The following is a 15,074-nucleotide window of genomic DNA, read 5'->3' as shown; positions in this document are numbered from 1 at the left end:
CTAAAACTGCTGAGTGGATGTGGCAAGAGAGAGGTCTGTGCATGAGCTTGGAACTTTGAAGAGAGGAGAGAGCAGGCAGTGTTCTGGCAGTTGGCCTCTGGCTTCTGAAGAGACAGACAAACTGAGATCTTGCTCTCTGGATCTAGCTCTGCTGTGCTAGGAAAGAACGAACTCAGAAACATCTTGATAAAGAACATGGTGGGAGTGGGGGAGAACACCAATACACTGAAAGGGTAAAAAGGTTGGAGATGGGAAATACTCAATTCTTATGTCCATTGACATTGACTCAAAGAGGGAAGAACAATCAAATCCATTGAGGCAGAGAACTGATTTGTGCCCTACAGAGAAGTAGAAGGGTAACAAATGGAAATAGTACAAGGGAGGGAGAGGATGGGGGGGGTAGTTTAAAAAGACTGTAAAGAAAATAAGAGGGGAATAAGAAGGGGCAGGGGGTAGAAAGGGAAGTAAAATAAGGGTGGGAATTAGGGAGACTGATTAAAAACAAAACACTGGTGTAGAAGGAAATAGTGAAAGAAGAAAAGGAAGGGCTAGGAGTAGAAATCAAAATGTTGGGAAATACACAACTGGTAATAACTCTGAATGTGAATGGAATGAACTCACCCATAAAACGCAAGCAAATAGCAGAATGGATTATAAACCAAAATTCTACCATATGTTATCTACAAGAAATACACATGAGGAAGGTAAGACACACACACAGGGTAAAAGTAAGTGGATGGAGCCAAATCTATTGGGCATCAACTGAGAAAAAGAAGACAAGAGTCACAAACATGATATCTGACAAAGCCAAAGTAAAAATAGATCTAGTCAAAACAGATAGGGAAGGTAATTGCATCCTGATAAAAGGCAGTATAGACAATGAGGAAATCAGTACTTAACATGTATGCACCAAGTGGCATAGCATCCAAATTTCTAAAGGAGAAACTAGTGGAGCTAAAGGATGAAATAGAAAACTATACTAGTGGGAGACCTGAACATTCTTCTATCAGAACTAGATAAATCGAACCAAAGAATAAATAAGAAAGGTAAGAGAAGTGAATTAAATCTTAGAAAAATTAAGAGTTAATACATATGTAGAGAAAAATAAATAGGGACAAAAAAGAATACACCTTCTTTTCAGCAGCACATGATACATTCACAAAGATTGACCATGCACTAGGGCATAAAAACATTGAAAAAAGTGCAAAACAGCAGAAATAATAAATGTAACATTTTCAGATCACAATGCAATGAAAATAATAATTAGTAAGGGTATATGGAGAGGCAAATCAAAAATTAATTGGAAATTAAATAATATTAAAATTGGTTAAAGAACAAATCATAGAAACAATAATTTCATTGAAGAAAATGACAATGAAGATACTTCCTTTCAAAATCTATGGGATGCAGCCAAAGCAGTACTTAGGGGGAAATTTATATCCTTGAGTTCATATATTACAAATTAGGGAGGGCAGGTCAATAAATTGGGCATGCAAATTAAAAAACTAGAAAGTGAACAAATTAAAATTCCTCAGATGAAAACTAAGAGATCCTAAAAATCAAATGAGAAATTAATAAAATTGCAAAGTCAAAGAACTATTGGTTTAATAAATAAAACTAGAAGCTGGTACTTTGAAAAACCAAAAAAAATAGAGAAAGTCCTGGTCAATCTAATTTTAAAAAGGAAAGAAGAAAACCAAATTAACAGTATCAAAGGTGAAAAGGGAGACCTTGCCTCTAAAGAAGAGGAAATTAAGGCAATCACTAAAAACTTATACCTAATTATATGGCAATAAATATGACTATCTTGGTGACATTGATGAATATTTACAAAAATATAAATTGCCTAGATTAACAGAAGAAGAAATAGGAAACCTAAATAACCCCATATGAGAAAAAGAAATTGAACAAGCTCTCAAAGAACTCCCTGAGACTCAGTTCAAATCTCATCTGTAGGCAATTTTTCCCAGTTCCCTCAGATGTGTGGAGAAAGACTTATGGTTCCACTGTTCCCACATAAAAGCAGAAAAAGTCAACCTCACCGGAACAGACATAGAAGATAATTAGACAAAAGCTAGTGCTGAGAAATGAAAACAAAAACTGATTAATATCAAAAAGTACACCACAGAGAAACAATAGTGACACATAATGTTTGAGACAACAAGATCCCAGCAGTCAAGCATCCCACAGCAAGAAGACAACTTTCCAGCCCAGAGGAAAAAGCATCCCAGTGGAAAAGCAACCCAGAGGAAAAGCATCCCTGCGGAAAAGATTTTAAACTAGCCCAGAGGAAAAGAATGAAGAAAAGCTGCTAGAGAAAAGAAACAAAGAGAAAAAGCTGAAATGGCCAGCTAACACTTTGAACTTTGTAAATTTGTTAATACAAGAAAAGGACAAACTAAAAATGGGACTTATATGTAAGACTGAGTGTGTCAAATGATAATAAAACAAAATTAATTTCACATATACATCACTAAAAAACTTGAAAGAAGAGATCCGTCTGTCAACACGAGAAGTGGAAATCTGAAGAAACTTGATAAGTATTAATTCAACACACCACCATTAGACACAAAACACAAAATCATAAACTGACATATTGGGAGACCTTGTTTAAATTAACAAGTGTCTGAAATTGTATTTATGCAAAATGTAAATATGTATATAGTTAGTGCCATAAGGTCTTAGGCAAATAGAAAAGATCAATAGATATTTCTATTTGACATCAGGATGTGGAATAATGTATATTATTGTATTATGTGTAAATAATCTCTATAAATAATGTATATACTATAATTAGGTTGGTAACATAGTGATAGAGTGTAAATATTTAGCATAGCATTTATATATGTTGTACATAAGATTAGGTTATAGATTAGACTAGGAACTTAGAGAATAGTTATAATAAATAGGGAATGGATTAGGAGTAAGTTATGTTAAACATAGCATAGACAGTTATACATAGGAATAGACTTGCAGATAGTAAACTTTTAATTGTTTATTGTAAAGCTGATGCTGAAATTGTGTTTAATGGAAAAATATAGAGATAAAATAGTTTGCAAATAATAATAGCTATATAAAATAGGAAAACTGTTTTAGTTTAACTAAGATTCAAATTTCTTTGTAATGGTTTTTTTCAAATATTTGTTGTACTAAATTTATTGTAAAACCCTAAAACTACCCTTACCCAAACTTTCCTGCATAGAATTCCTTAGAGCAGATAATCAGCATAGAATAGCACTAAGAGTAATTGAGGGAAGTTAATTATTTTGGGGGAACTAGAAACTAGATTTAGTAGATTGGTAACTATAATAAAAAGTGACCTTGGGAAGGTCACAACAAAAATAAGGGGATGATTGTGGAAAGGAAAACTAAAGCAAGCTTTGGACTTTCTGCCAATCAGGTGGAATAAACAGCAGTTGGAATGTTAGAGAGAAGATATTGACAAGAATGGCAGTTGGTCTCCTGACATTCTCTCTTCCTGGCCCTGGCCCTGGAAGGAGCCTCTCTCCCTGTCTCTGGATAGAAGTGCCTCTATTCCTGATTTTCCCAATTGTGTGCTCCACCTGGATCCCTGTGATCGTGTCATCAGACAAAAGGACTCTTAAGGGAAGCAGTTTGAAGTATAAGGCTAGTCTTTAGGGGCGTCAGCCAGGAAAGACTCAAACCTCATCTAGGGAAATCCCGATTCCCTCTTCCCTGATACCTCCCCAATCCAAACTTGTTATTAAAATTTATCTTTATTTAAATAACCACAGTCATAGAAGAGGACTATAATTTTAGGGGACATAGAGGGTGCTGAACCTCAGGACAGCCATTCAATTATAAACAGTCCTTATTGGACCCCTGCTGGGTAACCCTGGTCTGGGGGGAGGCTTGTTCCTCAGGAGGGTTTGTGCTTACCTGCTCTGTGGTATCTTCAACATCACTCCATAGAGAAGACATCCCCTCAGATTATTATAAGTGGCCCATTTCTCAGGAGCCCCATTTTTCAAAAATACCCTCTTGGCAGGGGGCATCTCTCTCCTTTTACCTCACCGGCAGCCATATTCCCTCTCTCCCTTCAACTCCTCCATTCCCCATTACAAAACCTTCAGTATCCCCTGTTCTTCAATTCTCAACACATTTTCCCTATAAATATTACAGCTGCTAAAGACGTTCCCTCAGAAATTACCTCCCACTTATTCTATATATGTATATATGTAGTTAATTACATGTTGACTCCCTCTTTAGAATGTACATTTCTTGAGGCCAGGTACTATTTTTTGCCTTGCTCTGTATTACCCAGCAATTATCAAAGTCTAACACATAGTAAATGCTTAATAAATGTGTGTTGACAGGGGCAATTAGGTGGCTCAGTGGATAAAGAGCCAGGTCTGAACTCGGGAAGACCTTGGCACTTGACCCCAATTGTCTAGCCCTTTCTGCAATTCTTCCTTTGAACCTGATACTATTAATAGTATCAATTCTAAGATTGTAAGAGTTCTTTAAAAAAATGCTTGCTGATTGATGAAAGGAGACAAAAAAAGAGAAATTATAGAAAACTAAATTTAAATTTTCATTACACTAAAAAGCAAAACTGAGGATTTTTAATTAACTTGTCATAAACAGACATATTTCTAACGGTTATAATACAAGTTTGAGGAAGTTGTTTTATATACTTTGTAGCTCCCTAGTATCTAGTAATGCCCAAGGCAGAATAGGTCCTTAGTAAATGCTTGCTGTTTTATGTGAAACTAATGAACAGAAATTATAAACATTAAAGACCTTTAAAAAAGGGAGGCTCTGAAAAACTAGCCTTACCTGTCTCTTTGATAAGTTCCAAGCATCCTTTAGGTGTACAGGGAATGAAACAGTCTCCTAAATCACCTCTAGCAAGCTTCCCAGCACTGATGCTATTCAATCTGAAACATTGAAGGCAAAATCAATAAGAAAAAGGAATTAAGTTTTGAATTGTTTTAAACATTGGCATGATATTCTAAAGATACAAGTGACTCAAAAAGTCAAACACACCCATCCACATCCTTTTCAGGAGCAATAGTATTTGTCACCAATTCAACATTAATGGTCTTCTCTGAGTCTAAAGGTAACTGGACCAGGACTCCATGTATAGTAGGATCTTCATTCAAAGATGTGATATACTTTAAAACCTAAAAACAAAGTTAAAAATTTAAAGTTAGAGGTTAGAAATGAAGAATATTATAAGGCAAAACATATTCAGTCTCATTTTCCCTCTAAGAATTATAATTCAGAGAGTTGAAAGAAAAAACTCACTATGATATAGTGATATAGGTCCTGCATATATCTTAACTGTTAGATCAACCCCCCCAATAATATCTCAGTAGTAGAGAAGTATATTGAGGTAGTATTTTTTTAAATGGCTTACTGGGGGATGAGAGAGGAGTCATGGGAATCTCTTGGGGAAAATGCTCCGGGTCTGTGATTTCATTGTTGTAAGGCATTCTCAGTGAAGAAATTCCTATGCAGATCATTAGACAGAAGAAGGTAACTCCTACAATATATAGCACTAGAGGGTTACCTGGAACACTGACAGGTTAAGTAATTTGCCCAGTCATAAGATGGTAAGACTTGACTCTTGGAATGGGCAAGAGGCTGATTCTCTATTCAATATGCTGCTCTATTTCTCAGTCTGTCCCTTTACTTAGTCATTTAGGACTCTATCATAAGCCTTATGCGAAGATTAACTCTCCCCTGCCCATTTTTAGATTTAATCACCAAAGGCATATACACTCCACTCGCACTTGAGTGGGGGAGATCTGTGACCCACGTGTGTGATAGTGGGTGATGAATCAGAATCAACTGACTGCCTCTGGGAAGTCCTAAGCAAAGTTTTAGATGTAATTGGTACACATCAAAGTGGAGGAAGTCACAGGAAGTGATGAAAAAAACAGTCTTTAAAAATGCCAAGCTCTTCCTGTGAAGGGGCTCTTCACTCTCTTCAGTCTTCAACTTGACTTTGGAGGAGCTTGGTCTTGAGATCTCAGACTTCTCTTTGTACTGACTGACACATGGTGAGTGAAAGGCTGACTCCCTTTCCTTGGATTTTTTGAAGGGACTAGCCTCAGGAGACATCTACCCTCTTGAGAGAGGCTTCCTGCATCCCCAGATCCTTGGCTCAAGGCTGAGGCCCCTCTGGCTAAAGACTAACTAGTCCTGGCTGGGTTGAGCCAGGGCTGGAGCAAAATACTTAGTGCTTAGGCTAGCTATCTTACCCTATCCTCTCTCTAATTTTCTTACTTTCACTCTATATTTTATAAATTGTTAAATAAGTCTCTTTGGAATTAATTAAAGTCCTAGCGACTCTACTATTAAATAATCCAGTCCAAACTTTTATTTAAAAAATACACATTTTCTAGCCCTTACACTTACTTTTTATATACTATTGGAATGCTTTTGTTTGTGAATCAATTAAATACACATTTATTAAATGCCTACAATCAAACAATTAACAAGCATTTTCTAAGAACCTATAAGAGAGATGATACCATAAATAAAAGAGCCAGGTCCAAAGACAGGAGGGAGGTCCTGGATTCAAATATGACCCTAGACACTTCCTAGCTGGGTGACCCGGGGCAAGTCACTTAACCCCCACTACCCAGACCTTACCACTCTTCTGCCTTGTAGATGATACTTACTACTGATTCTAAGATGGAAGGTAGGGTTTTAAAAAAACTACTAAAAGCAAAATAGTTATAAAGGCAAAAAAAAAATTTCTGTCCTCAAAGAGCTTACATTCTATAGAAAACCATATATATATATGTATACATACACACACACACACAAGTATATAAAAGAGACAAGGCAGTTTGGGGGGGAGGGGTTATTAACAGTCAGGGTGATCAGAAAAGGCCTCATGATCTATGGATACATGGAAATGGAATAGCATTTGAGCTAAGCTTTATTTATTTGTTTGTTTGTTTATTTTTAAAACCTTACCTTCCATCTTAAGACTCAATACTGTGTATTAGTTCTAAGGCAGAAGAGTGATAAGGGCTAGGAAATGGGGGTCAAGTGACTTGCCCAGGGTCACACAGCTAGGAAGTGTCTGGGGCCAGATTTTGAGCTAGATTTTAAAGGAAAACTTGAGATTCTAAAAGGTAGGAGAGGTGAGAAGGAAATGGATTCAAGGAGCCTGTGCAAAGGTAAGGAGACTGGATAGTCGTGTGAGAAATAGGAAAGTAGGCAAGTTTGGTTAGAATACAGACTAGATGAAGGGAGGAATAGCAAATCAGTCTGGAAAAGTTAGCTAAGGTTTGATTATAAAGAGCTTTAAATGCCAAACAGAGGAGTCTATGTTTTATTCTAGGGTCTGGAGAGAAAAAGAAGCTTCTTGAACAGGGAAGTGACCTGTGTTTTAAGAAGTAAAGAGGATGAATTAAGAGAAGGGAAAAAAGAATGGACACTGGTACAATTAAGAAGACATTCTATACTCTAACTATGAGGGTTGAAATAAGGCAGTGATCCCTTGACAGTAAAGGAGAAGACATTTATGAGAAATAATGGATGCAATATAGATGTTAAGTTTTTTATATCACTTCATATGTAGAGCCTGTTATGCAGAACTAAGTTCTTTGCACCTTTTCTTATGTACTAGAGTTATTTTATGTGATATCCACCTGCCATATCCACCTACATTAAGAACAGGGATCAGGTATGTTTTATTCTTTGCATCTCCCTTGGTTTCTAAGACAATACTCTAAACACAGCAGACACTTAACAGATGTGTGTTCAATATTGAATCACTTGTATTACAGGATAAAACCATTTAATCTGGGTCCCTTCCCTTGAAGTAAGGCATTCTTGAATATAGAGCAGTCTTTTTATATGGGTATGTACACATACATACCATCACATACATATATATGTACACCTCAGCCCTGAAAATGTCAGTAAGTCATAATCATGAAATGGAATCATGAAAAGGCTTGTTCCACATGAGCCTAACAGCTTACCTCTGCCTCAGTTGAAGTTCTGGGTAGCTTAATATGTGTGGCTCTAATTCCAATCTGTAAGAAGGAAAATGTAAAATGTTAAATGAATTAACTAGCTAGGAAAAGTGGGAGGACCAAGAGATAGGGATCTATTTTTTAGACACAGATGACTAAACACAGGTTAAAGGGTTAGAAGGTTAAAAAAAAATTTTCATTAAATTCCTGTCCAAAAGGAGTCTGTCTCAGAATCCCTAGTGTGATTCTTAGTGTGGCCAATGAAGTGATTCCCTGGGGATCCCCAAGACCCTTTCAAGAGAGTACAAAAGCTAAAACTATTTTCATAATACTAAAACCTTTAATTTCTAAAATGAAAAATAGTGATAGGATACAGTCCATATAAACTGAAGCTCTTTGGATGGGGTCCTCAATCATTTTTAAGAGTGTAAAGAAGTTCCAAGATCAAAAAGTTTGAGAACCACTGCCATACAATTATCCATTTATTTATTTCCCCACAGTATTTCAGATTTGTTGTATTTCTTTAATTTTTCTGTTTGAGCTTTCTGTTTAAGAAGCAGAGCATGTAAATAAAAGATAGAGGCTCTAGTGAGAAGTCACTTATTTCTAATTTGCAAAATAAGTCAAATTAGGATAAAGGCAGGAGAATTATAAGGGAAAGGTGTGGTGATGGGATCATTGTGCTAACTAGTACTGCCAGCTTAGATTTTACCTCCTCAGCAGCTTTTAGCTTCATATTTATATAAAGATTTGAATCATCTCTATCTCCAACCTAGAACAAACAAACACACAGATAATGAGGTATGATATAAAGAAAAGTCATTAAGTTTTACTTTTGATAAAATAGTGTTTTTTTTAATGAAATAACCATATTATAGTTAACTTTTGGGAATTTGCCTAATGCAGCTAGAAAAATTTAACCCAGAAATACTTAACCTTTGGAAACCATTAGATACACTTAATAGCCTAAAATCTGAGTAAACAAAAGACAATACAAACAGCAAACTGGATTAAAAGTCCAATGCCCCTAGATCTCAAGAGGAAGAAGTCTTAGCTCTGGTCGAAGTACTCTTAGCCAGTGAGGAATACCACAAATAGCAGGCTCAGAGTTGAAGTCTGAAACCCTCCAACTGCAGACCCTGGAAGTAGGGAGAGTGGCTCAGCTTAGAGGGGATGTGACCCTCACACTTCGAGAGTGCCTTGGAAGAGGAAACTCAAAACAAGAATGATGGGAATCCAGAGCTGGATTAAGGAGGAATTCATCCCAAGTGCCTCTGAGTTCATGGTGGCAGGAACCTCTACTTGGTATACCCATGTCTGAAGGGTGAAACTTGGGTTGAAATTCTTTGAACACTAATGCACTAATACCCTAAGATATGCCCTTACCCTTACCTTCCTTCTTGGAATCAATACTGTGTATTGGTTCCAAGACAGAAGAGTGGTAAGGGCTAGGCAATGGGGGTTAAGTGACTTGCCCAGGGTCACACAGCTGAGAAGTGGCTGAGGCCAGATTTGAACCTAGGACCTCCCATCTCTAGGCCTGGCTCTCAATCCACTGAGTTACCCAGCTGCCCCCCTTAAAAGTTTATTTTTAAGTTTTCTTTTTGAAACCCAGGAATTATGTCTCCATAGAAATTATGTTTTATACAAGGATCAGGTACATTGTAAAAAGGCAGCTTTATTCAAATATCCATATCATATGCAAGGCATTTCTCTCATCAAAACATGATAGCAAGAAATTGTCCTTGAGTTTTACAACAATCTTATTCCCTGGATAATGCATAAATGCATAATAAAATCCAAATTTGATATTACTGATTGTAAATGAATTAAATATTCCAGTATTACTAATAAATACTTCCCATTTCATTATAAGTCATCTGTCCATTCAGACTCAACATTACTATCAAGCAGTTATTTTCACACTTACCTGCCTGTGAAATAGGCACAGATTAGGTCATTCAAGATATATATATATATATACACATATACATATATATACATATACATATGTATATGTATATATGTATATATAGATAGATATATAGATATATATCAAAGACAAGTATTGTTTTCAAAAACAACTAATTGATCTTATTTCCCCAATTCATTGTCTAATCACAGTCTATATTACAATGATCTGTGTGTTAGGAGAGTCAAATATCTAGGATAAATCCATCACAAATGTGCTTTCTGATAAATACCTGCAAAGCAGCCAAGTGAAAAGAATGTTTTTTGCTTAATGAAAACATTGGAGGTTAACCTATCCAAATAAGGGAGAGAAGGATCAGATAAATGCCCTTTAAACAAAGTACTGTTGAAATAGTGTTATGGGAACTTAAATTTCCTGACTGCAACATATGCTTTCTTTTTTAAATAAACCTCTGCAAGTAAACCAAGAAATAATCAGTCCTTGAGTGTTCTAAGCACAGTTTTATATCATACCTTTGATTCTCACTCAACAATTTGTGGAAAAGTAAAAAACAAAACAAAAAAGTACAGCAGAGAATATGTACCAAGAATATAACCACAGGCCATCAAATTGTCTTTCTTTTTTAGCAACCCCAACCTTTCTAATGGGGAATAATTTGCCACAAATAGCAACAATGGCAAGATAATAGGAATGGAAGAAAATTATGCTATATAGCATCCATGCCTAGCAAAGGCTTCACAAGGAGTAGAATAATGTATCTGGAAATTCAAAGTATGCATAGTGTGTGGTGAGGTAATATTATAATTCTACAGAATGTTTCAAATGAAAACTGCTCATTTCCTATGGGTCAAATTATAAAGTCATCACTATACCTGTAAAATTGCCAGGCCTGGTTTGAAACCTGGGACTTGCTCATTCATTTCAATAACTTGGCTCTTCAGTCTCTCTCTTACTTTCCTAGGGAGAAAAATAAAAGATTAGTCCCTTAAGTATTGATCAGAACTCACAACCTACAAAATTAAGATGTATTTTTCTGCCTGAAATTAAAACTAAAAAAAATTATAGGGAGAGGAGTCTCCCTGCACTGTTTTTGGAATTACAGGACAATGGAAAATTCATAACAAAGGTAAGAATGAAACACAAAGAATATGCACCTAGGCAAAAACTCACTTTAGGATAAATTTGGGCCCCAGGCATTGTTTCAGTGTTTAAGCTTTCTTGCACTGGCTAGTTAAGAAGAAAAGCTGACCTTAAAACAAATAAAGACATTTCGCAATTAAAATGCCACATGTTCCAAGTACTAGAGACACTAGAATTAACAAATAAGTAAAACTGTTTTTGTTTTATGTCCTCTTAGAGATGTTTCAAGGTCTGATATCTCTGGCTTTGTCTTTCATTTTTATACAGTTGCAGTCATTATGGATCCAATACTAGTTTGGCCAATCACTTGGCATTAGTTTATAGAGGTAGTTCTTTATTTCCTTATATTCTGCATATTTATCCTTTTAAGGCTCCATATTATTATATTACATTAATATATTTTATTTATTCTGCTATTCTCCAGTCATTGTCACATAAGTTATTTCTACTGATGGTTATTTCAAATGTAGTAACTATGAATATAAAAATGATGTTGAGAATCTGCAATTAAATGATTGTTCCTACTAGAATTTGTTACAGAGAAGGAAAGGAAATCTGGGCATAGTCTGATATATACCCTAGATTTGGCAAAGAATATTTCAAAGGGTTTAGGGGGAAAGATAGTTAAATTCTCATGGACTAAAAACTGTTATAGAAGAAAAGACTAGAGAGAATGGGAAATGCTCAAAAATGTCATTCTAAAGCCACAAAGAGAAATAATTCCAATAAGGAAGAAAAATGAAATTTGACCAATGAAGATGCTTAGGAAATTCATTGACCAGCTTAGCTGTGAAAGAAATGTAGAAAAGAAAAAGATAAGGAAAAAAGATGAATATAGAGAGAAGTAAAAAGTATGAGGAGTACTAAAGCTCAGAATGAGTTGAAGCAGGCAAGGGAAACTAAGGGTAACAAAATGGGATTTTTTTAAAAAAACCTTTACAGGAAGAAAAAGGAGGACTAAAGAAGGCAGAAGACCTTTGCTTGGTATAAATGGCATGATGGCAGATAAGAGTTGCTCATGTTGCTCATTCTCATTTTGTTTCCATTTTTTCCCTTTCAATTGCACTATAATGACAAACAGGAAGCTGATGCCTGTAAATCTTAAAATTTCTTAGACTTATGAATGTTGGAAATTTCACCATTGGAAAATTTCATACTTCTCCTCCCTACCTAAGACTACTTTAGGACAGAAACCTTTTGCTAAACAATGGAAAGGGCTTTGACCTATGCTTAAGCATAGAACAGGAAGTTCTTTGAGTCATGATTGATTTTAGAATTGATACAATAGAGATACTTGGAATGACAGAACCAGGTCTTGAAACTACAATCTCCACCCTACTCAGAGTAAAAGGATTAGGAAGGGCTGCAGCAAGGATCAAGATTTAATTATTTGAGAATATGACCGTCAACAGACATGTGCAAAGGGGCAGACCTCTGGGCGGTCCTGGGTTAAGCTAGAGCCACCATTGGCACAGGGAAGACATGGACAGTGATTGGTAGATGTGAGAACTGAGGGGAGGGAACTTAGATGGTTTCCTTAAAGATAGCGGGGTCTGAGGACTGGAGGGGTTCAAGAGGTTTTGCTCTGAGAGGTGGTGCTCTGAGAAGCTTGCTCTGAAGGAGGCTGGAGGTGGAGGCCCCTGAGTGTTTCTCCATTTTGGTCACGTGAGTGATAGGGACTGATCTCTTTTCTTTGCCTCAGCTATCTAAGGGCTTGGGTCTTTTGACCCAGCCTAAACAGAGGGGGTATTTAAGCCCTATTCCCTTCTCTCCCCTTTCTCTCTCTCTCTCTCTCTCTCTCTCTCTCTCTCTCTCTCTAATACCTTTCTTCCTCCTGTTTGTAATTAAAAACTCCATAAAAGGTTGACTGCTGACTTGAGTTTTCATTTAGGAATTACATAGCTGAATTCCTTGGCAACCTTAAATTAATATATATCGGTCTTTTAAAGTGATTTCCTTGTCACATGCCCAAAATAAGTAAGGAGAGAGAAAGCATTTAGCTACACACTTGATAGATCCAAGTCACCTGGCCCATATGAATTAATGATATTCCTGGAAGAACAGGTAGATATGATTATAGGTCCACTATAAATACTTGAAACAGCACAAAAACAAGACTGGAAAAGGACAAATGTCCTTGGGAAGTGAGGAACGTTTTCAAAAATTAGGCATGTCAACATAATAGAACATTCAGTTTCATATAAAATCCTTTTTTGTTCTTTGTATATGAAAATGTTCCTATTTTTGTTTGTCAAGTTCATAATTTAAAAAGTCACAAGGAAAAAAATTAGGCATGTCAGTTTACTTTGATTTCCCTTTTTTGACTAGGGGATAACACAATTAGATGGATTCATAACTGCTTGGATGGCCAAGTTTATAAGAGTAGCTATTAAGGTTGAATGGCAGGAGTCCTCAGTGAAGTGCACCAGGGATTTGTGCTTTGCCCTGTGCTGGTTAACTTTTTTTCTTAAAATAAATAACATGTATAAAGGCTTGTAGGTGATACAACCATCAATTTGCAAATAACACAAAACTAGGGAGACATCTAACAAAAGTGGGTGACAGAATCAGGATCCAAAAGGATCTTAATAGACCAAAGAAATGGATTAAATCTAACAAAAAGAAATTCAATAGGGATAATGTAAAGTCCTGCACTTGGGTACACATAAAAATCAGCTTCCCAATGAGATGCGGCAAGAATAAGGAAATATGAACAAAGCGGGAAATGTTTAGGAAGTAGTTGTGATGGCCAAAAAAAAGCTAATGTGATTTTAGACTGTATTAGGAGGGGATAGCTTCTAAGAATAGGGAGATGTACTTTGCCTCCAATAGATCACAACTTAGAGCATTATGTTCAGTTCAAGATTGAAATTTATTTTAAAAAAAAAGATAAGCTGGCCAGTGTCTAGAAGAGGGCAACAAAGATGGTAAAGGATCTTGAGACCATGTCATTTGAGAATTTACTGAAAGAATTAGGAATATTTACTTTGGAAAAGAGAAGATGCAGGGGAAAAGTGATAGCTCTCTTCAAGTATCTGAAGGACTCTCATGTGAAAGAAGAGTTAGACTCATTCAGTTTGGCTTTGAGGAGCAGAATTAGGAGCAAAACAAAGGGTTCAGACAGACGAATGAAATGGTTGAACTAAGGTGTGCAAACAGCTCTTTCTAATAATTAGAATAGTCACAGTGAAGAATATTTTTGTACAAGTTGGATTAGATGACCACTGAGACCCCTTCCAACTCTCAAATTTTGTGATAAAATTGATTTTCTTTTATGATTTAAAAAAATCAAGTCCTATATCTCATTTCTTTTTCTCAATTAAACTCATAGAGAAAGTTGTCATAAGGAATAATTATCAATTGGGGGAATTAATGGACATAACCTTTTTGGGTGGTATATTTCCACTGACTATTCACTATACCTGGAAACTACATTTCCTACTACACAAAAATCTGAGAATTGGCCTCAAAGTCAGGAAGTCTTGGATTCAGTCTCTGCCACTGATACACAAAATTGGCTGTGTGACCCTGAGCAAGTTATTTAAATTCTCAGTGCCCTAGGAAACTAAGACAAATAGCAGAGAAAGAGTTTCCTCACTGAGGAGTAAGTTCTCTTTATCAATGAAATCATAGTTCTAATCTTGTGAAAGGGAATTTTTTTTATTTTCTTTGTCTATTTTAAGTTAATCAATCAAGAACTTAAAAGTACCCCTACTTAACACTCAGTAAGTTGCTAACAAAGAAAGTTCTCGCCCTAAAAGGCCACAAGCACTGCTCCCCCCCACACCCCCGGAATGTGATTGATTTCTGAGATGTGAGGAGAGTTGATGGGTGGAGGAAATTGTACATAAGTGGGAGTCTGAGAGAGATTTGGAGCTTCGTTCTTGGTGGTTCTTAGTTTCCGGAGCATGAGCTCTAATAGGATTCTTGATGGTCTTGGCCTCCTATGCATTGAAGGTTCTGGGTGGTTTTCAGCATCTTTTGGCCCTTCGGATTTCAGCTTCCTGATCTGGACTTTGGATTCTGGCTTCCCAAAT

At 36.2% G+C, this 15,074-nt stretch overlaps 1 protein-coding gene across 1 annotated transcript in view; it reads right to left on the bottom strand.

The window, feature by feature from the left end:
* MTHFD1 (methylenetetrahydrofolate dehydrogenase, cyclohydrolase and formyltetrahydrofolate synthetase 1) overlaps positions 1-15,074 on the bottom strand; it is an 80,800-nt gene that overhangs the window by 51,078 nt on the left and 14,648 nt on the right. The window contains exons 2-6 of the mRNA XM_007473015.3: positions 10,770-10,854; positions 8,677-8,736; positions 7,971-8,024; positions 5,011-5,147; positions 4,801-4,901 (exon numbers count right to left, since the gene is read on the bottom strand). Of these exons, the coding sequence (XP_007473077.1) occupies positions 4,801-4,901; positions 5,011-5,147; positions 7,971-8,024; positions 8,677-8,736; positions 10,770-10,854 (437 nt within the window). The remainder of the gene's footprint in view (positions 1-4,800; positions 4,902-5,010; positions 5,148-7,970; positions 8,025-8,676; positions 8,737-10,769; positions 10,855-15,074) is intronic.

The sequence above is a fragment of the Monodelphis domestica genome, chromosome 1 (assembly GCF_027887165.1).
Source record: "Monodelphis domestica isolate mMonDom1 chromosome 1, mMonDom1.pri, whole genome shotgun sequence".
NCBI lineage: Eukaryota > Metazoa > Chordata > Mammalia > Didelphimorphia > Didelphidae > Monodelphis > Monodelphis domestica.
Note: the sequence above shows the minus strand (reverse complement) of the source record. Positions and strands in the feature narration are given on the sequence as shown.